At 43.8% G+C, this 22,726-nt stretch overlaps 1 protein-coding gene and 1 long non-coding RNA gene across 2 annotated transcripts in view; one reads left to right on the plus strand and one right to left on the minus strand.

Annotated features, from left to right (window-relative positions):
- Window positions 1–398: 398 nt before the first annotated feature.
- LOC123612093 (uncharacterized) lies at window positions 399–6,237 on the minus strand. The gene is made up of 3 exons (XR_006719269.2): window positions 5,841–6,237; window positions 5,420–5,534; window positions 399–3,183 (listed from the first exon to the last, which is right to left on the minus strand). It is a non-coding gene; the product is annotated as an uncharacterized LOC123612093 (long non-coding RNA).
- A 91-nt stretch (window positions 6,238–6,328) lies between these two features.
- The window catches only part of PINX1 (PIN2 (TERF1) interacting telomerase inhibitor 1), a 64,378-nt gene continuing 47,980 nt past the window's right edge, over window positions 6,329–22,726 (plus strand). The window contains exons 1-5 of the mRNA XM_010967830.3: window positions 6,329–6,487; window positions 9,310–9,419; window positions 11,102–11,194; window positions 12,954–13,032; window positions 20,672–20,764. Coding sequence (XP_010966132.1) covers window positions 6,469–6,487; window positions 9,310–9,419; window positions 11,102–11,194; window positions 12,954–13,032; window positions 20,672–20,764 — 394 coding nt within the window. The 5' untranslated portion in view covers window positions 6,329–6,468. The remainder of the gene's footprint in view (window positions 6,488–9,309; window positions 9,420–11,101; window positions 11,195–12,953; window positions 13,033–20,671; window positions 20,765–22,726) is intronic.

Consider the following 22,726-nt stretch of genomic DNA (forward strand, 5'->3'; position numbering starts at 1 on the left):
TCCCTTCCATCTGCTCTAGGCTCCACACTGCCCTGCGCCCCCCGCCCGCCCCCACCGAGGGCCACGGTACACAGTTCGGCCAAAGTTCGAAATGCTCTTTGACATGTTAACAGTATGTTTTTGGTGGTGTGGCGGTGGTGTTCTTCGGGTTTTTTTGTTTGTTTTAATAGTAGTCATTCAGAGCACATGGTATATTCTGCTTTACGTCATTTCAGGCTTATCTGTCTTTACTAGTGAAAAACTGATCTAAAGGTAAAATCTGGTTTGTTGCCTTAAAACTTTCATGGTTCTCACCTGCCAGTTGGTATATAGAACCATTTTACCTGGTAAAGACTTGATTTCTGTAGGTATACACAGCTGGCACATAAACTGTAGAGAATTTTAAACGTTTAGAAAGTATTAGGAATCCCTGCATCTGGCCACCACGGAGTAACAGGAACAGGATTTACCCGTCCATCTTAAACAACTAGAAAACTGGACAGAACAGTGCTTTCCACAACAGTGGTTTTCAGACATGGCGCAGGAGGCATGAAGAACTGTGACCCCCATCCCCCAGAGACGGATGTAAATGAGGTGAGCCCCCTGATGGCCCTCATTTCCTGCCTGGAGAGTTTCCAGGCTGCAGCACAGCCTTGGGCAAAGGGACCCAAATGGAGCCCAGAGGGCTCATGGAGCCAAGGAGGCGAAGATCAAGGCAGCGAGAATCCGCAAGGCTGCGTATCGGGGAGAAGTGAATGGTACCCGGGGAGTGTCCTGCATACCTGCAGAGGATCCCCTCCCATCTTCCGGTGACTGCTGAGCAAGGGACACACTGATGGACATGACTGGGAAAGAACCCCCGAGAGAAGCAGGCAGAGCTCACTCAGGCCCAAGAACCACCCGTGTTTCCTGAGCAGAAGGAACTCGAAACGCATGGAGCATCAAACAGAATTCTCAGAAGAGTGCTGCCTTATGGTGGGACCAGATTATACCCGAGCTAAAAGACTGCTGGGGACCCACCTACCAAAGCTGAAAAGAAAGTCTGGAAAAGATCAAATTGTCCCCAACGAGCTTTGTATCTCACAACAAAACGTTTAAAGGAATATAGATGCCCCCAGAATCCAATAAGGTAACACAGAGGGCCTGGCGGGGCCTGAAAAGTCACCAGGCGTGAAAACTAGTGGGAACATGTGAACAACAATCGGGAGAGAAATTTAAAAAGCGTTAGGAAGATAAAAGGTAACCATACCCTTACCAACCAGAAATGACCTTCATTAATTTCAGGTATTACCTTTCAGAACTTTATTCAACATATATTTTTTAAATTACTGAAATTACATTAATTATGTGCAACTTGGGACTCTGCTGATTTCTCTCTACATCTCGTAAGCACTTTCCCATATGTATTATTTCACTTTTCTTTTGGTTATAATAACCAACACTCACTTGGGTTACTTTAAATAATAGGAAGTGTATTAAAAGTGTATTAAGAAGGAAATGGGGTTCTTGGCTAAATTAAGCAAAAGAGAAGGAAAGACAAAGAATTGGACCTTGCTGAAGTGAAGGAATGAGATGCTGTCAGGATCTGAAAGCAAGTTCACTCAGAGCAAGAGCAACTCCAACACCTGGACCACTCTCTCCGCCGCCCCACCTCGGGACCCACCATCACTATCTCAGCATTCCTTCTCTTTGTACGCTGTCTGCTGCTTCTGTTGTACAGAATGGTTTCTGCGTGGATCATGCAAATCTGTCCAAATCCACCTGACTGTTTCAACTAAACTGAGAACATGTTACATCAGGGGATTGGGAACAGAGAAAACAATAACATGCCCATTCTCTTGGCTGAGGTCCCCTGGCAGGACCCCAGCACAGTGAAGACATTCGTCTCATTGCCTCTACTTTGGGATGTTAGGGTTGGAAGTAGAGGCAATGTGGGTGAGCCTTCTTCAGTCAGAACTTGCCTGCACTGGATACCTGTCAAGGTCTGTCCAAAAAAGGTAGAATGTTGGGTTATCTATTTGAGCATCATCTCAACAGAAAGGATATATTGGCTATCCCACCTTCCTTCATGAGCACTGGACTCAACTTTCAGCTCTTAGCCATCAAAACAGAGCCATCCATATACAGCAAGGTAGTTGCTCTATAAGAAGCAAAAAATTGCTTTTTATTGGTTATTTCCCCACAAAACCCTGCAACAAACGAATGAGCGTCTATTTACTGTTGGACTGGCTACTCCATCTTATTTAGAGATTGCTGCAATGTTATCTTTGAGTCCCTGTATTTATGTAAATGAAAAATGAAATGAAATGAAAAATCCTCAATATCTTATCTTAAACATTGTCAGAGCTGTTTTTTGTCCTCCACATTTTACTATGAAAAACATTTCAAACATGAAATATAGCTGGAAGAATTTTACACTGAGCTGCCACTGAGATTTTACTGTACTTTCTTTATCACACACTCATATATCCATCCCCTCTTCATCCATTAATCCAATCTATTTCGGGTGCATTTCAAAGTAAGTTGCAGACATCAGAATACTTTCCCGTAACTCATTCAACCTGAATGTTTTTACCTAAGTTTCAACGTTTGTCAACAGTTTTTTCCACATATGTAAAATGTATACTGAAATCATAAGAGTGCACCTCTGAGTTCCAAAAAATGCATTGACCTGTGTAACTCTAATGGTTATCAAGACCTATGACGCCGTCATCACCCCAGAAAGCTTCCTCAAGTCCCTTCCCAGTCACTTTGTGCCTCACCTCCCCAGAAGAACAGCTGCTCTGATTTCTTACACCCAGGCTTGTTCGGCCTCTCTAGCCTGTCATATGAATGGGATCAGTATGTACTTCTTTCACTGAGCATCACGTGTTTGAGAGTCACTCGGGGGACAGCAAACTTTTTATCAATATTTTCAGGTATTAATCTTCTAGGCTTTGTGGCCATACGATCTCTTGCAAATACTCAATTCTGCTGAGGGAGCCAGAAAGCAGCCAACCATTAGATAAATGAATGGGTGTGGCTGTTCCAATAAAACTTTATTTACAAATGCAGGTAGCCAGCCGGAGGGCCATGGCTTTCCAAACCCTTCAAATGTTGTTTCATGTATCAGGAGTTTGTTCCTCTTCGCTGTGAGTGGTTTCCAGCGTAGGACTACACCAGTTTACTTCTCCACTGGCCGGCAAGTGTTTCCAGGGCTGCTGCCTATTATGAATACAACTACTATGAACATTTTCTTATACAAGTGTTTTTGTAAAAATATGTTTTCATTTCTCTGGGGTAAAAATACTTAGGAGTGGAATTGCTGGGTCACAGGTAGGTTTATTTTTACTTTTAAGAGAATGAAAAACTTGAAACAATAATGTCAAAGCACCTTCTCATGTGTTATCTTCACTTCTTGTTCCCCGGGAAGCGGCGGTTATTACAGCGTTCTGCGGGGGCTTCCTTCTCTCACTGCAGCTTCTCTGCCTCTCCTGCCCTTTCCTTACTTCCAAGGTGAGATCATGACAACATACTTTACATACTTGAAGCACATCCTTTACACACCTCTCTCGGCTTCCTAGCTCATATTACCACCTGGAAGAATCTGATCAAGTTTAGCTGATCACCATCATCCCATGCTTGGCCAGCTTTTCTCACCAGCACACATCAGTGACTGCTGGTCCCCTGTGGACTGGCTGCATACTTTGTTCAGTCAGCTGTGGCCTGGCAAAAAGGTTCAAGGGGCAGAGATGGGGTTTCTGTACATGAAACAACCCAGGGCTGAAGCTCTTAGCTGAGCAGTGTCTCACAGCAAGGGATGACAGATGTGGCTGGCGTCTTGATTGCTATTCAACTGTAACATGATTCACTTAATAGTCCCCCTGCTCTTGGAGATTTGGTTTGTTTTAGATTTTTCATCTTACATCTGAGGTTGCAAAGATCACTTTGGGACATGGATATTTGCTTAAAATTGGTAATGTTTCTTTCTAGACCCCCTAGACGTTGTATTATGGGGCATGAGCACTTGACATCAGTGATTTTCAAACTTCACTGTGCATCAGCATCGCCTGCAGGCTTGGTTCAAGCGCATATGGTGCGGGGACCCATCCCTAGAGTTTCTCATTCGGCAGGTCTCGCAAGGAGCCTGAGAATGAGCATCTCTAACAAGCTGCTAGATGATGCTGACGTTGGCAGTGGGATGTCTCTCTCCTTCTGATGCGTCTATAGGACTTTGTGCCACTTTAGAGCAGTTAACACATTCTGCCTCGTGTCCGAACTAAGTCTGCATGCATTCATTTCCTTCCCGAGAACAGGAGATTAACTTAAACAGTGCCAGAAAGGCAGACACCTAGATATTAAAATTAAACTTTATCATTAGAAGGCTTGAAATCAAGATCAAAATGAGATGTTTGTGAAAGGACTTGGAAAGTAGTAAAGCCCTCTCTAAATTAAGAAATTATTTATATGATACATATGACATCCCAGGTCACATAATAAGGAGAGGAGACGTAAATATTTAGAAACTAGCTTCCCCAACTTTATCCCCATCACAGTTCACAGAGACAAAAATCCTACATACTTAGAACATTTAGATCCAAGTCAGGAGAGCCCCCATGAGTCTGTGTCACAGAAGATAAAAAGGCCATTTGGACTCAGATTTGTGAAACTTCCACACCCAACAGTAAAAGGATAAAAGGTTGTGAGTGAACTGGCCTTAATTCCCTTGGCACATTTTTAGCTGAGTCTTTCCCTCTAGTAGATTTCTCAAGGAAAGCTCAGAAGTGTAGCATTCCCTTACTTCTGACATGTTTAAAACTGGTTGTTTTATAGACTTGATACTTGAAGAAAAGCTTAGCTGAATATACAATTTTCTTTCATCTTTTCTTTCCTTGAGTTTCTTGAAAATGCTGCCCCATGGTTGTCTTGCTTTCTACATTGATACTGATAGCACTGCAAACTTCTGCCTCAACCTCTCTGACCATCCTGGGGACCAAACTATCTTCCTGAAATCATATAACAACATGCATGGTGCTTGAAAAATGCTGACTTCCTGATCAGCTCACTATTGTCCACTCTATTTAACTACCTTTCATTTTCTCCAGTCCAATCAAACAGGTCACCTCTTTGTCCCAAGATCTGGGTGATCGTGCCTTCCTGATTTTGTGCAAGTCCAAGTCTGTACTTTAATCCTGTTCCTCATGTCACAACTTACCTGCTCCCTGCCCTGGCTGTGACAATTCCATTGATTTTGCATTTCCTCATCCCCCTCAGCTACTGGGTATTCACTGACAGCAGCAACTATTCTTGTGAGTTTCTTTTTTCCTGATTTTTTATGAAACTAGAGAAATCTGCCTTGTTCTTCTAGATACCTAGTTAAACAGCGAGTTTATCTAGAACAGGAGTCTAGCCCTTCACATACTTTCTTGGCACCAGGCTGCTCTCTTTATGTTCCACTTACGAGGGGGAAGGCTTCTGTGTAGTGCCACCCGAAGTTCACTGGAGGGTCACCTGTTCAAAAACACGTCTTTCCTGTCTGTCTGGGATTCTCACCGCCAGGATCTCATCAGCATTTCCTTGGAAACAGAGGTGCTTTAGTTAAAATTCACACACGTCTATGGAGCCCCTACCATACTCAAAATATTTTGCTAGGTGCTAGTGTGGATACAGAGCTGAATAGGATAAAGGCAAAGTTCAAGAGTACACACTGTGATGGAGGGGAAAAGAACACCTTTGTCTTATTGAAGGCATCATGTTATTTAAAGAGAGACAACTTTTCTCCCAGATTTAGTTATCTGCTTAACTTGGGATCCCATAGATAGATAAGTAGATACCTATCTGTGTATCTATCTATCCATCTATGCATCTATCTACTTACCTACCTATACATATCTGAGGTAGGACATTAAGAAAGAGATGCGACACCACAGTGCAGTCTTCTCCTCCAGCTGAATTTCCCAAATGCCTTGTACACACCGTTTTAATAGCGCTGACGGCTCTAAAGACTGTTGTTCACATATTTCTTTTCCTCATTGGACTGTGAGGCTCTTGAGGGCAGAGTTCACGTCTTCTTTCCAGAACTCACCAAGCCTGGCATTTAATGATACACGGTGATAATGACACAGGTAACCTACCCTTGCTCTGCGGCAGACACTCATAAAGGCTTTACGTATTTCCAACCATTTAATGCAGGAACTTGCTCGAGCAAAAGAATCGAGTCTCCTCCTTCCTCCTCCTGTAGATCCGGGGACCTCCGACCTCTCCCCTCCAGGGGTCAGCTTTCCGCACCTCCCAGGTCTCCGAGCCCCGCCCCCGGACCTTCCGCGCTCCGCCCACTCGCCGCCGCGTTGTCTAGGAACTGTCGCGCCGCAGTGACGTGAGCAGCACGCGCCCGGGCCGCTCAGTCGGCTCGGCGTGCGAGTCAGGTGTTTCTAGCTTCTTCGCGCGTCGGCCGCGCGGTAACTGCCGTAGCTCAGGTCCGCAGGCTCTCAGCGTCACAGGCTCCGCGACATGTCGATGCTGGCTGAGCGTGAGTGTTGGGCACGGAGGCCGGACCAGGGTGCTCGGGTGAAGGTTCCGGGAGACTCGGCGTCCAGAGCGAGTGGCGGGGGGCGCGGGTAGCCGGCGCTCAGTAGGCCTGGGAGATGCCAGGGGCCGGGCGGAGATTTCCCAGCCCGGTCTTCCGCGAAAGTTAGCTGCAGGTTTGCTGGTGAGAGATTGCGAATGTCCATTCGGGACGCTTGTCCTCACGATCAGACCCGAGCACGCGCGCGGTGGGTTCCAACTGGGTCAGGACGCCGGTTATGGGAACCTGCACTGGCTCTTTCACTCCCGTGGGGCCTCCCAGCTTCCTGTGGTTAAAAAGAGGCGGTTGGTCCGGCAGAATCTCTTCAGGCAGTGAAATCCCGTCCTCAAAGATGTATTGAATCCAGAAAAAGAAAAGCAAAGGAGTTAAAACATCAAACACAGCAAGTTACCGTTTTTTAGGGACGGCTAGGCTAATGAGTGATTCTAAGTAAGGCTGTGGCGGTTTTGACTTTGCTAGTTGAAATTATTAACACTCTTCTATGGGGGGAGTGTCAGCCGCGACGTCCCACCCTGCCTCAGTTTGCCTTCGACTTTTACCATCGCTTTGTGAAGTTCTTTAATTCTCTTCCTCAGGGAGGCTATTTAACTTTTGAACGGTACCTGTAGCTGAGGCCACTTGCCACCAGATGGCAGTCGCGCTTTGGTCATGAAAAGCCGGCTGGTAACTTTCTGAAAGTGTCTAGTGAGCAATGACCAGAAACACCTTACTTAACAGACCAAGAGCAACCACACAGGGATTCCGTGACATAAATGCTGTTGGCATCCTCTAATCTAAGGGGGTAGAGGAATGGGAGCACAAAACGAAGTGAGTAAAGCACTGTTCACATTTTACAGGGGCAGAATTGAGGTTCAGAGGGAAATAAATTCACCCCGAGTCATTGAGGTAGAAAGTGACAAAATTGATCTAATTATCGCTGTATCTTTACGTTCTTGTTAAAACAGCAGGTTTTTAAAAAATTGTTTTTAAAATAAGTACTTATGGAAGGGAATATGTTTTAGAGTGACCCTGGGGGCTCCATTTCTTCGTCTGTGTTACCAGCATGGCTACTTCTGGTTTTAATATTCTTTGGTGTTTGCTTAATTCAGCATGCACTTGGGAATATTGGCCTTGGCTATTTATGTCTCTTTCCATGATCATTGTCTCTGGGGCTGTTAACTGTTTTGATTATGTTCATTGCTAGGTTGGCTTAAAAAAATCAGTGAGATGGTGAACACGAAAATAGTTGAAAGTATGAAGTGATACGCAGGCGTGAGTGCCATCTGTGGGCAGAAGTAATTCACACTGCATGATTTCAAGAGAATACTTTCAGTTCTCTCTGCACCTTGATTCCAAATTTTCAAATTTTGTCATCATAATATGTAATATTTTGTGTTGTCTTTTAAAATAATTTGCTAAATTAATGCCTATGGCATCCCTTGTGATTTGATACTTAGCATTGGTGTCCTTATTTTTGGAAATGAGAAAATACAAGCATAGAAAAGTCCCAGTCTTGTCATTTTACTGCCTAGCAATTTTTTCCCCAATAGTTTATAAATTGGAATAATTCAGTAGGTATGGATTTGTAACCTACTTCTTTTTCCTAATTAACATTAGTGAACATTTTCGTTTAACTGTGCTCTTTCCTTTGTTTTCCCTTGTCAAAGGACTTGTTTTCTTTTATCTTCTCCACATTCTTTAATCCTGCATTTCTCTAATTATAAATTATTTTATGGATTCTCCCCTGTGTAAGGTATACCACCCCATCTTCTCTAGCATAGTCTGGCCAAACTTGGAATCCTTACTACTCCACTCAGTGTTTCTTGGATCTGCTATGTAAGGTACATAGGGGAGAATCTATAAAATAATAATTTATAATTAGATAAATGCAGGATAAAGAATGTTTTTGACAAACACAAAGAAAACTACTAGATTTTAAAAATAGGATAAGCCTCTGTGGAGAAGAAAAAGACCTGAATGTGAGCCTGAAGGAGATTATGGTCTAACAACAAACATCAGAGATGGGTATAAACAGCCATAATGCAGAAGAATGTTAATTAAATGCTGTAAAAGAAGCAGATAATTTACTGTGTAAGTTCAGAGAAAGGGTCACATGGCTTCAGGGCATTTCAGGGAGAAGGGATGGTTGTTACTGGAGACCGCATGGTGGTTGATTCTGCCCAAGGTCGGGACCCTTGTATGCTGTGGGTTAAGAATATAAGCTTTGGAGTCGGTAGGACCTTGGTTTGTATAATGGCTCTAGTTTTTGCTTGGGGACATTAGGTGTGTTTCCTTCTGTAGGCCTCAGATTTTCTCATCTGCAAAGTGGAGATAAGAGTATCTCCCCTCGTTGGGTTACTGTGAAAACTGAATCTGAGAATGTACGGCTGGCATTTGGCACATAACCTGTAGCAGCAAAAGCCAAACTGACTGCTGCTTCTGGTGACACTGACGCTGGCATCACGGGAATTACGGGTTGCTGTCGATAGCTGAGTTGGAAGGCCCACTTGATGGTATATGACGTATTTCATTTTGTCACATTTGGAGGGAACATTTTTATTTTAATCTTTAAAGGTCAATCTGTATGTACAGTTATTGGGGAAACAGGGTGAATGATGCAATCTGATACTATTGCATAGGATGCTGCATCTGATATCTGCATCTAATAAAACATAACGTGAGTCATGTTTATGCAGGTGGTGTGTGTGCAGATTAGGGATTGTGTGTTTGTGGAATGTTTCCCAGATGTGAAGGGTAAGTTGCTGATGAGCTCCTCTCATTTACAGGTCGGCGGAAGCAGAAGTGGTCTGTGGATCCAAGAAACACTGCGTGGAGTAATGACGATTCCAAGTTTGGCCAGAGGATGCTGGAGAGGATGGGGTGGTCTAAAGGAAAGGTATTGTGGAGAAGAGCGAAAGAAATGGAAGCCATGCAGAGAGATTACAGATCAGGAGAATACATCTTTCTTAGGAGACTGGGAGAAATTTATTTTGGATCAATAAGTGATTTTGGAGAAATACCTAACTTGTAATGACCTTGTGATGATAAAGCTAGGATTGAACATAAATATCAGCTGTCTTTGTTTATCATTTAACCTGCTGTGATTTTCATAGATGTGCCTTTTAATTAGTTGCATTTGGAATCATACTTAACCACCAGAGTTTTTATTGCCTAAGAGGAAGATTTTATTCCCTTTTGTAGCGAGACTACACATTTTCTCCTTGTCGTCACATTCCATTTATTCCTGACTCAAGTAGAACTTCTATTGATATCACTGTACTTAACTGCTTCTTGTCAAGGTCTTTAAAGATCTTGTTGCCAAATCCAGTGGATTCTTTTTTGTTCTCACATTACTTTATCCCTTAGCAGCACTGGACATAATTGACTACTTTTCTTGAAATACCTCTTTTTTGGCTTCCACAGTACTGCCCTCTGTCCTGTTTTTTTCCCTTCTACCTTACTGGCCACTCCTAAATTTGTTGCTAGCTCTTTCTCCTCTAGACTTTTGAGCTTTGGAGTTCCTCGAGGTTCAGCCCCAGGCCCCTTCTGTGCTCTGCTCGGGTGAGCTCACTCAGTCCAGACCGTGCTTTCAGTTATCTAAATGCTGAGAACTGGCACCTCCCTTTATTTAGACCAGATCCAGCTCTCAGGTTTATCATTTTTATTGTAAAACTCTTGATCCCTCCGAATCTTTTCCTTCTCGAGTTTTCTGTACACTTTCACGTAGTACCCTGTCTGTCACCTTGCTTAAGCCAAAGCCTGGGAGTCGTGCTCAACTCCTCAACCTCTCTCAGCCCCGCTTCCGCAGTCGTTGCTCCTATCTGTCCAGTGTTTCATCCCAGACCTGCACCGCCGTCACTTGCCCTGATCAATGCCACAGCCTTTCAGCTGCGTCCCTGCCTCCCTTCTTTTCCTCCTTTAGGCTGTTTGCCATATAACAGCCATCCTGAGCTTTTAAAATATAGAAATTAGATCCTGTCACTCCCGTGCTTCAAAGTTCAGTGGTTTCTCATTGTCTTAAAAAATAAGATTCAAGTTCCTGTCCTAATTGCCAAGATCCTGTGAGGTCTGGCCCCTTTCTGCCATTGCCATCTTATTTTTCCTTCATTCAGTCTCTTGGAGCCACCCTGGGCGCCTTTCAGGTTCTCCAGTACACCAGGCTCTCTGGGACACCTTACGAATGAGTGTTAATTGATATGGGGCGCTTGGAGTCCCCTTCCTCAGTGTTGTTTGTAAAATTATTTAGTGGAAAGTGCCTTGGACTTGTAGTGTCTCTGTTGGGCTTCTATGAGTTTGGTAGTCATACTCTGCTTTTGAGCATTAGAAAAAGGCATGTTCTCCTTAGTGTTTCCATGGTCCTTGAAGAGGGTCTCAGGTTGAAGAATTGGCTTTCATTATTGTAAGTGCATCCTTGGGATTACAGACATGTCTTGTAAGAATCCAGTAGACTGTGTCCTCTTTGAGGGCAAGGATAGTGCCTCCTAGATGTTTAGTGATAATTGAACAGTTGGTGAAGGAAGAAAGGCGGTCTCTTTTAATACCTAATAAAAGTGCTAACTCTGTGTTTGATCTCCGCAGGGTTTAGGGGCTCAGGAGCAAGGAGCCACAGAGCATATTAAAGTTCAAGTTAAAAATAACCACCTGGGGCTTGGAGCTACCATCAGCAACGAGGTGAGTACCAGCATGGCTGCCGCGGGGCTGGGGTTGGGCATGTTCCTTGCAGAACTGAGGTTTTCATCAATATAAAAAATTTAATCCAGTCAAACTGATTGATCGGTTTTTAGCTCTTAGAGCCTGTGTCGTGCATGCTTTGGAGAACGAGCGAGCCCGTGCCTAAGCTGGCTGCCAGTCATGTGACACGCCATCATCTTCCTGATTGTCCTCATGGGATTCTTTACTTATGCCTGAGAAATCCAAGCTTAGTTTTATTACTAAACTACACAAAAAGTATTCTTTTTAAAGGAATAATCATTTCAGGACAAAAAGGAATTTTCATCTTAACCTGTGTTGTAATATTAGTTTATATTGTTAAAGACTGGTGGTATTTAGTTTCAGAAATACTGCAGGAAAGCAATATTCTTTTCCTGTCCCATTGTCTGTTGCTTACTGTTGGTGTATAGCAGTTGAATTTATTTACATTTCCTCTTAAATGCTGACACTTTGAAAATAGGACACTGTAATTAAAAGTTCATGGCTTACCATACCTTTCATTTTCAATGAAAGTATCTAAGCTGAAAGTTCACTTTAAAAAGAATCTAAGCTGAAAGCTTTGTTCTTACATTTTTACAGCCAACAGAATCTGGTAGAAAATCTGGAGAATTATTTTAGGTAAACTGGATTACTTTGATTAGTTCAGTAGCTCTGAACTACTGAGTAGAATTAGTTGAGTAGCTAAAATTATTTGGACTAATAGCAAAAATCTTAAACCACTAAAGGAAGAGTTTAATATATGCATTTGGCAAATCACCATGTTGGACACTGAAAACTAATACAGCGCTGTAGTTCAATTATGTCACAATAAAACCGGAAAAAGGCGACAGGGGCGGGGGCAATGCTGTAACTATTTCTGATGATGAAATCCAGGACCAATACTTTAGAATGTTTGGAATGTCACACTCTTACTAGATGGAATGTTTAGCATTATCTTCTGTATTTTCATCAGTTAGTAAACAGACCTTGGATAATTTTTAAAAAAGAGTTTCTATAAGGTTGATTTTGAAGGTGGATGTTGAGAGATGGATATGCAGATACACTTAATTTTTTAGGAGACACAGTAAACCTATTCAGTATGCCTTAACCTTAAGCATTCTTTAAAAAGTGTGTATAAGGCAAATTTTTAAATTGAAACCCTGCTCCCCACAAGTTTATATTATTTTGGAGTTGTTCATTCTCTTTTAAAGCCAGATTCTCCACCTTGTAAATGGGTGCTGATTGATTCAGGGAGCTTGGAGTCCTTTCTCCTCCCTCCCCCAGTGTTATTTTCTAAAGTTGGGGTGGATGTGAGCAAACAGAATTGGGCAAAATACTTTCAGCTCAAATGAGCAAAGAAGACAGCCCTCAAATCCATCACTGCTTTTTGCCTTTGACCTACATAATTTTCCCTTAGTGAAAATTTAATTTGCTTTATTTTAATACTTGGCACATAGATTGCCTGTTGTTTATTTGACTGTAAATTGACTTGATAAATTATCCACTTTTGAAATTAGTGCTTAAGCTTCCAAGATGCCTGTTTTTAATAGTGATACAGATAAATTACATTTTAAATTTATACTATTTCTTCTTCATCCAAATTAATAAAATATTTTGGTGAAACATTTAAAAATTCACTTTAACTGCCAGATTTCCTTGATTCCAGTATGTGTCTTATCTTGGTCAGTGTAGGTAAACTACAGGCTTGCCTCTAATTGAGGATTTTTTGGGTATTTTTCAGGACAACTGGATTGCTCATCAGGATGATTTTAACCAGCTTCTGGCTGAACTGAACACTTGCCATGGGCAGGAAACCGCAGGTGGGGAAACCTTTGCTTTTTATCCATTAGGTTTACAGAAGACATAATCTCAATATAAAATGTGTTTATCACCTGTTTTCACTGCATGTACCATGTGTCTGACAGCTAACTGATTGAAGCTGTTCTAGATAGTCATTTCTGCTTCCATGTTAATGGTGTGCTCATTGAGTGGTGCTCTGAGTCACAAGCAGATACTTTTTTCCCTTTTAAGAGTTGAGTATGACAGGGTAAATCTATTCCGTTTACATTTCTGTGTAAACTTATCCCAGCCTGATAGTGTCTGGAGTCCTGTGGTTCAATCCTTGGCCCTCTCTCCTCTTTCATCTGCACGAATTCGCTTGCTATACTGTCTGGTCTCGTGGGGGTAGGGGTGGGGGTGTGGTGACAACTGCCAGACCTTTCTCTACTGCTTCACCCTCTCTCCTCAACTCCTGGCTGGTATTGAACCCACTACTCAGCATCTTCATTCTAGAACTTCACGTGTCCAAACTCCAGTTCTGCTCCTCCTCCACCCCCACCCTGCAAACTGTTTGACCCCCACAACCCACCGTCTCCCCGTCTCAGTTGATGTCTACTTCCTCCTCCTGTGTCTCCTAGGAAGTTGTGTTGGTTCTGCCTTCACAGTGTGTGCAGACCCTGACTGCTTCGTGTCACCTGCACCGTAGCCAGCATGGTCTGAGCAGTGGTTATTTCTTGTCTGGATCATTACAAGAGCCTCTAAAGCTGCTTTTCTCAGGCGTGGCCATGCTGGTGTTCAGGCTAGAGAATTCTCTGCTGTGAGGCATGTCCTGTGCATCTTAGGATGGTTGGCAGCCTCCCTGACCTCTGCCTGCTGGATGCCACTAGCACTCCCTCCCCCTAGTTGTGGCAACCAAAAATATCCCCAGATATTGCCACATGTCCCCTGGGCAGAATGCCCTGACTGGGAGCTGCTGCTCTAAATTCATCTTTCTCTGTCCGTCCGTGGACTCCTTCGGTCTGCTCTCAGCCTGACAGCCAGCGATTCTTTTAAAGCGTGTGTCTGTCTGTGCTCCTGCACAGAACCCCTGTCAGTTCCTCTTTTTTGTTTAGGATAAAAGCTGAAGCCCCTGCAGTGGAGTTGCAGCCTCAAGTGTACAGACCCTTTCCCTTTTTGATTTCATCTCCCCTTCCCTCTGACCGGTTCTGTCCTGACAGCGCTGACCCCCGTGCTGCTTTGTGAAACACCAGGTGTGCTTCTGCCGTGGGGTTTGTATGAGCTCCTGCCTCCCTCTGGAATGCTCTTCCCCCGATGGCTTCTGTGCACCTTCTCAACAAGGTCCATGCTTAATGGCCAATTTGATATTGCATCCTGTTCCTCGATTCTGTTTTTAGAAGTCAGTTGAAACTTGATAAGAATTAGCAGCATAAGGGTATTATTTAGAAATAGGAGTAAGGAAAACCCGGAAGAACCAGCTAAGAGTCTGGGGAGAGATAAGGCAGGAAGTTGCTATTTTTTTATTAACAGCTTTGTTGAGGTGTAAATCACACGCCGTACTCCTTTTTATTGCCAAATAATAGTCCACTGTATGTGTATTCTATGATTTGTCTGTTCATCAGTTGATGGATATTGAGTTGTTTCCACTTTTTGTCTGTTTTGAATAATGCAGCTTTGAATGTTAACATACAAGTGTTTGTGTGGGCATATATTTTCATTTCTCTTGGGTATACACTTGGAGTGAAACTGTTGGTAGACACCAGCAGTGTATGAGGGTTGTGATTTCTCTGCATCTTTGCCAGCACTGTTTGTTGTCTGCTTTTTGGTTACAGTCCTGCTGGTGGTATGAGTGGCATCTCAGTGCAGTAGTGACTTGCATTTCCTCACTGGCTGATGATGCTGAGCGTCTTCTCACATGGTTATTGGCCATTTGTGTGTCTTCTTTGGAGAATATCTGCTCAGATTTTTGTCCATTTTGTAATTGTGTTATGTGTCTTTATTGTTGACTTAAAAGAATTTTTAATATATTCCAGGTATGTCTTTTGATATCTGATTTGCAAATATTTTCTCTGGTTCTGTGGGTTATTTTCTCACATTTCTTTCTCTGAAGAAACTTAAAATCTAGTATGAGAGAAAGAAATGAAATACCGAAATAACTAGATCCCCCAATTTTTTCAGTTCCTGAATAGTTGAGAGAGAGTAGAAAAGATTTGAGGGATTTATTTGAAAATTTATCCAAATCTCTGTTTCCTAAGCTTTTTCGTTCCCCTCAGGTAGTCATGAGTTTGCATTATTGATGACATTAGCTGACTCCTAGCACACATAGCTTTGGGTGCAGAGTGTGCTATTGGGTATAATAACAGTATATACAGCTGAAAAAAGTACAAAAAGTAAGTTAAAAGATATTGTCCAGAATACAGGTGTGAAAGAGGAAGAGATGGAAATAGGAGATAGAAGTTTAGATGGAGGGTGAAATGAGAAGACTGAATGTCTAATAAAAGTTCAGCAGCACAAAGAAGGGAGAATTGAACAGAGGCCATATGTGAGGAGACCAGAGCTGAAGACTGTCTAGAATTGGTGATAAAGCAAGTCCTCAGATTCAGAAAATTGAGTGAATCCAAACAGGTTACATTAAGAAACCCTCACTTGCAAACGTCATAACAGACAACATAGCATCAGAGCAGAGTATCTCATATACACGCACAAAATCGGAGATGCTTAATGCAGCCAGAGAAAAGACACTTACTGTTTTCAAAGGAGCAACAGTTATCAATGAAAGCAAGTTCTTAGCCATGGGAGCCAAAAGATATTAGCGTAATATACTGAGGGAAATAAAACTGGCAACCTAGAATTTTACATTCAGCACTTATATCTTTCAAGAATGAATTTCCAGACAAAAAGTTTACCACCAATAGAGCCTGAATAAAGGAAATTTTTAAGAATGTACTTCAGTCAGAGGAAGAAATCCTTACAAGCATTATCTGTGATATCCTGAAAGTTGCAGCAACCCAGATGCCCACCAGCAGTGGAGTGGAAAAGGGACTGCCGTGTGTACATGCAAAGAAGTAAAGTACAGGTTCACGTGAGGGCATAGAGCAGGGGCGGGCGGACTTTTTTCACAAAGGACCCTATAGAAATGTTTTGCAGACCGCAGTGTCTCTGTTCTAACTCCTCACCTGGGCTGTTGGAGTGTGAGAGCAGCGATAGACGATACATAAACAGGTGGATATGGCTGTGTCCCACAGAAGTGTTTACAGGAGCAGGTGGCGGGCCGGGCTTGGCCCACAGGCCATAGTTTGCTTCTGGTCTAGAAGAATCTCATTAACCCAGTGTTGACTGAAAGCAGCAGGGCACATGACAGCCATTGTGGTTCCGCTTATGTAACACTTCAAATGGCAGGCAGAAACCTTATATTTAGGACCCATTCTTGGGTGGCAAAATTACTTTAATACACAAGGAAATGAGTTCTACTCTATTGTGAAAGTCACATTAGTGATTACCCTTGGGGACAGGAATGGGTTTGGGGTTGAGGAGGGGCTGATGAGACTTCTGGGGTGACATTCATGCTCTGTTTCTTGACCCGGTTGATAGTTGCACAGGTATTTGTGAACATTGTGCTTTACGCCCTGTGTCCCCCACCCCTGTTCCCCTCTCTCCTAATAATGGTTAAAACCAGAATGAAAAGCAAGGGGAAGAATGATGATCCCCCAAATCAGGGCAGTGGTTACTGTTCTGACAGTGGTTCTCAGCCGGGGGTGATTCTGCCCCCTATGGGGTATTTCACAACATCTGTAGACATTTTTGGTGCCCACAACTGGGGGGGGGGTGTTACTGACATCTAGTGGGTAGAGGCCAGAGGTGCAGCTGAGCATCCTGCAGTGCACAACACAGCTGTGCCTCTCCCCCTTTCCCCGCCCCAAACAAAGAAGTATGCAGCCCCAAATGCAGTAGTTCAGAGGTTGTGGAGCCCTGTTGTAGAAGGAAGGGGCAAAGGTGTGCTGATGCTTCTAGATGCAGGCAGTATCCTGTTTTCTAATCCAGAAGTTGGTTACAAGGGGGTTTGCTTTATAACTAACTGTACAGACTTCAAGTACTCCTGTGTATGGCAACATCTGTCACAGTAAGAGATTTCTAAAAATTGCATTGGGCCCCTTTCTGGTGGACTTGAGGGAAAACATGACAAGTGTAATTTGTGTCATTTAAGCCTGTAGTGAAGGTTAACTGAAGAGTTTGAGTCTGGGCTCTTTTTCTGAAAAACATCCACATGTTGATTCTTGAACAGGGAAAATTCTCACTTTGGTGTCATCACTTTCCCCTTTGATGTACTGAGTTAGAGAATGCGTTGTATCTTGCCAGGTGATAGGGGTGCCCAAAAATGATCAGCTCCAACATTCCATAAAGCAGGTACTGAGGCTCAGTTTTGGAGCTATGGGGAAGAGAGCAGTTTACTTTCGAGATTTGACAGTGACAGCTAGAGAGTTACTTTTTTTCCAATTTGACAGTACTGTGATTACTATTTTCTGTCTGAGAAATGCCATTGTGGGAGTTATGAAAACCCTGGTTTGGCACAGCTCCGCTTTGTGCTGGTTGCCCAGCCAGAGCACCTTCACTGTAGTTGGGCCTTCCTGGTGGATTCCTGGATGTGCGGGCAGTGAAGTGTTGAATGTGACTCGGGAACCCTGTTTACTTGTCAGGAAGAGTGCATAACAGATTCAAAGTGCTGGCACCAGTCCTTGGGCAGCCCGGTCCACGGGCTCATCTCTGCGAGCTGGTTCTTTTTCTTCATAAGATCTAGAAGTGTCTTAAGTCATTGACAGCCAGTTACTAATCTATAGATGACGTTGCCCCTCAAGACCACTAGAGGGTGCTGGCAGCCCCGCAGAGCCCCTGAGGGACTCTCAGACAACATTATACCCTATCTCACATTTTTAGGTTGATATGTATAATGCTTTTAATCATAGCTTTAAATAGTTGCAAAGAATACAGTATCTGGCCAATTGGGAAATATTGGCATTTTAAAATAAAAGCATCGCATCAATCCCAGGTGTGTCCAGTGGATGTTAAATTCCAGAGCAATTTGATATCCATGGTTATCTATTTAGAAATACACAAGCAAGTCTTTCTTTAATTATTCAGAAATATTATATTTCGTAGTTCCTTTTCCTTTGCAATAATATTCCCATTGTATATACCCCATAGTGTTTTGTTAGTATTTTTTTTGTTTAAACTGAAAAATTTATCACCGTGTTCTATTTCTCTGCTACAAAACAAACAAATACATATAAATTTTTGGTTTATTTCTGGTAACCCTAAGACCTAAGTGTAAATACTTTTCCTTTGGATTAAATTGTTGTTATTAATTAGTAGGTTATAATTAATAAAACCAGGATATATATTATAAATTTTGACAAATAATTATTAGAACAGTGAAACTTTCTTGGAAGTGAATCTCTTAATGAGCTAGATGGGTGTCGGGAGAGGGCTAGTTTCACTGCTTTGATTAAGGCCACCTCCCTGACACCAGTACTCTGGCCTGTTCCCTTCTTACCCTGGTGAGAGGAGAGCTGTGCTCCCCCTGCTTAAAGTGGGAGGGGGCCGCATGATGCGTCCACACAGAATCAGAGCCACCTGAGGGGAGCGTGTGTGTGGACGGGCAGGAAGAAACGGTTCCCCTGGGACGTGGTCTGGCTCTGGTGTACTTTGGGGGGGGGGTCTATGTCCTCGGAAGGCGGAGAAGCTCCCAGGAGGTTCTGTGTCCTCTGAGGTGTGAGCGCAGCCCTGCCGGGGACAGTGCAGAGGTTGAGAACGTGCGCTCAGCTGCCTGGGTTCGGGTCCCGTCGTGGCCTCCTCCTCCATGTGCCTCATTGTGGCCTGCTGTGCTTCAGTGTCCTTGAAGTCAGTTTAATGGTCAGAGCAGCTACCTTTAGGGTGCTTGTGAAAGGAAGTGCAGAATGTGAGGAAAGCTTAGTCTAGCGCCGCGTACAGTGAACCTTCGATTGATGGTAACTGCCTTAAGCTGGTGGGTTGCTGGGTGATCTGGGTTCGGAACACCCAAATTGGGAGTGGTGTGTGCCACAGGGAGTGCCTGGCCACGAGAACAGAGACAGTGTCCTGGTAGGTGTGTTCGGAAAGAATCCCAGGCTGTCCCTGGGAGGTGGCTGGAGGGGAGAGCGCTGGGGGCTGTTGGTGTCGTTAACCCGTGCTCAGCGTCAGAGCTTGAACCGCTGTCTTTCCGTTGTCCAGGTGTGATTCACGCTTGGCCTTTGAGATGGCTCGTTCCCGGGAGGGGCTGCAGGTAACTGACATGGTTAACGGACACGTGCTGCTTGTGCTTTAGTATTAAGGTGAAAGTGTCCTTTTCTCTTCTTCCTCTAACCTCGTATTTATATTCCCTAATGACACAACTTTAGGAAAACTCAGTCTCTTTACTACCTGTGATGTTCTCCTTCTGTTACCTGAACTTGACAAACAGACAAGGACGAGGGGATACAGGCAGCTAGTCCCAATCCTGCAATTGACTCTCACCCCAGACCTACTTGCTCTGATATTTCAGGCAAGGGACTACTTTCTGGCTCCCATTTTCCTTGTTTGTCAAAGGAACAACCACGTGAGTTTATTCCTCCGCGATTTGTTTTGTTGCTGTTTTTGCCCTGCAAGGTAAGCCTCTGGTGGAATCTAGGTTTGAGGCAGAGGCTCAGTGCCAGCCCTGTGGGATCATTAATCTGTCTTACCTTTATTAACTTTTTTAAAGAACTTTTTATTTTGAAACAGTCATAGACTTTGCAATTATAGGCTTTGTAGAAATTGCAAAAATGGCAGTGGAAAGAGTCCTGAGTATCATTCACCCAATGGTGACATCTGATGTAGTCATAGCGTAATATCACAACTCAGAAGTTGACAGTGCTGTTGTTGACTGTTAACTAGACCAGTGACCTTATTCAGTTTTCATCACTTTTTTAGCCTTTATTCATGTGTGTGTGTGTGTGTGTGTGTGTGTGTGTGTGTGTCTGTAGTTTTATCACATGTATAGATTCATGCAGCCACCACCACAGTCAACACTCAGTATTTCTTCATCACCACAAAAGAGCTGCCTCGTGCTGCCTTTTTGTATTCATACCCACCTTCCACCCTTCCAACCTCCAAACCCCAGTTTCATCTTTGTCCCCTAGAAACCTTAATCTGTTCTCTGTCTCTGTAGCTTTGTCACTTGAGGACATTATAGCTGAGTGGGTCATACAGTACGTAGATCCCACACTGCAGCGGAGCGCCCTTGACGTCCTTCCAGGTCGCTGTCCGGTATCAATAGCTGCGTCCTCTTCGCTGCGGGGTAGTGCTCAGGGTGAGGGGGTCCCAGGACGTGCACAGCTGTCCACCCATTGAAGGAATTTGGGGTTATTTCCAGTATTTTGCTGTCATGAATAAGGTGATCATGAACATTCGTGTGGAGGTTTTTGTGTGAACACAAATTTTTATTTCTCTTCCTCCAAGATTTTATAAATTTCTGGAGAATAACCGTGGCTGATCTGTAGCACACAGTTTAAGAATATGTGTAATCACTTGGTTAGAGTTCAGTAATAAATGATGGGGCATCTGAAGGTTTTGTTTAAATAATTCCACTTTACTGAGGAGAATGAGAATGGGGTGCAGAGTTTAATGCTTTTCCTCCTTTTTTTTTTTTAAAAGACTCCTCTGACAACAAGGAAAAGAAATCTTTCAGCCTTGAAGAGAAGTCCAAAATCTCCAAAAATCGTGTTCATTATATGAAATTCACCAAAGGTAAAAATTCAGCATGTCTCTATTTGTTTGCAGTCTCTGTGTTCACACTGGGCTTCTTAGAGCATTTTTAGCCGTTCACCAGCGCCGCTTGTTTGACGTGCAGGGGAGGGGAGCGGACACCGCGGGTGGACTGGTGGGAGTGGCGCTGGACTTCCAGTGTTTGTTGTCAGTCTCTGGGGGCTTGTTGGTGTGGGGTCACATTCACTCGCTCCGAGGTGGGGCCCCAGACTCTGTTTTACACTGTGTACAAGTCCTTTGGCAAAGCAGAGTGCAGAAGCTAACTTGCTTATTTAGAGGAGAAAGGGGACTTCACGTGGCTCGATCAGAAAATAATTTTAATTTATTGCTCAACACTTTTAGTTACATTTTCCTGTTTCTCAGAGCTTGATATTGGTGCTCCAATTGCTCTAAAAAAATGTACCAGTTTAGGAAATTATGCTCTACCTTGAGAACTCCAGTACGAGAAATCTCACTCCCTAGCTGACCCGCGTTACTCCACCCCAGTCCTCCACTTCATGTGGCCGGTGTTCCATGGCCCCTGCAGAGAGCGCGTTAGGAAGCGCTTGAGGACTGGGCTGTCCTCCTGTCACCACCTCCCCACTTCACCACGCCTCCCCACAATGCACGTGTCAGGCAGTGCAGTTGTCCCCTCTCACCACTAGGCGGCAGTCGTGTATTGGTAAGAAACCATTTAACTTGCCCTCAGCTCCCCAGGTGTTTTCCCAGAGAACAGAGTTATGCATTAAGTGTACTTTTCAGGCACAAAAACCGTACTATTACATGATATACTTAAACTGTAAACATGGTGATATTATGTCATTTAGTCATCACTTGATGGTTCTATGGGAGATTGGATGAGTGTGTCTGCCTCTGTGTGCTGGGAAAGCACATCTTGGCTTTGGTCTTGTTTCAGTGATTGAGAATTCCCTCAGCCCTGAAACCCCCTGAACAGCAGTGGGAGCTGGAGCCCCCGCCCCTCTAAACTGTTAATGGTGGTTCTTACTTGGAGCCAGGACCTCAAAAGGTGGATGGGGCTGGTTTGCGGGCGAGGTGGTGGCGGATTGGATGGAGTGGGGAGCTGGTCAGCTTCGGGGCTGTGTGAGGGATGGGCCAGTGCTCCCCCCAGTCCTAGCGGGTGTGGCTCTTCACCCAAGTCCCTCGTCTTTCTCTCGTGAAGAGCCTTCTTCATTGTTTTCCTGTGTGGCTTCTGAGCAGGGTTTTTCTTCACCCCTGACCTGCTGCAGAACAGGAGACAGTCCTTTTCAGGAGAGGCTAAATGGTCACTTCATACCCAGTCCCTTAAATATCACCCCTTCTCATCAGACCTGATGGAAGAAAAGTAGATACAGCGGAAGGGCGATGAGCCAGTTAAGGAAAGAAAGTGCCCTGGGACTTCTGGGCCTACAGCGGCCTCTTAAGCTTTCTCTTTTGCAAATAGAACCTTCTCATTTTCCTGTGGCACCTGACTGCAGGCATGGTTTCATCTGAAGCGTTTGCTGAAGCCCAGATAAACCGCTTTAATCTACTTTAATCTACTGGATGCCGGGACTATCTCCTTTCTATTTCTAGTTAAACCAAACCCCCTTGCCGGATGACCCTGTCCACCTGCTTGGTGTGTTGTGTCTTCACTTTCCCTCTTTTAAAATGAGATTTGCTTGTTTATTAGCCTTGCTTGAGGAGAAGGGGGCACTGGTATGCAGGGAAGATAATTCAAGATACATTGTCACAAAGGTGGCTGATAAGCTGTTTCCTCCAAGATAGACTGTCTCAGGTCACAAGAAACTGGGTTCTGGTCATGGCTCTGAGACAAATCACTTAACCTCTCCCCTTCTTTCAGCCTCAGTTTCCTTTTTTGTGAAATGAAGAAAGATTTTTAAGTCATCAGAAATGGTGCCATTAATTGGAACTTTTGGTTGTTCAGCATAATGGATACTAAGGGTTTTAGCCCATGGATGTGCTCAT

Source organism: Camelus bactrianus, chromosome 31 (genome assembly GCF_048773025.1).
Source record: "Camelus bactrianus isolate YW-2024 breed Bactrian camel chromosome 31, ASM4877302v1, whole genome shotgun sequence".
Taxonomy (NCBI): Eukaryota; Metazoa; Chordata; class Mammalia; order Artiodactyla; family Camelidae; genus Camelus; species Camelus bactrianus.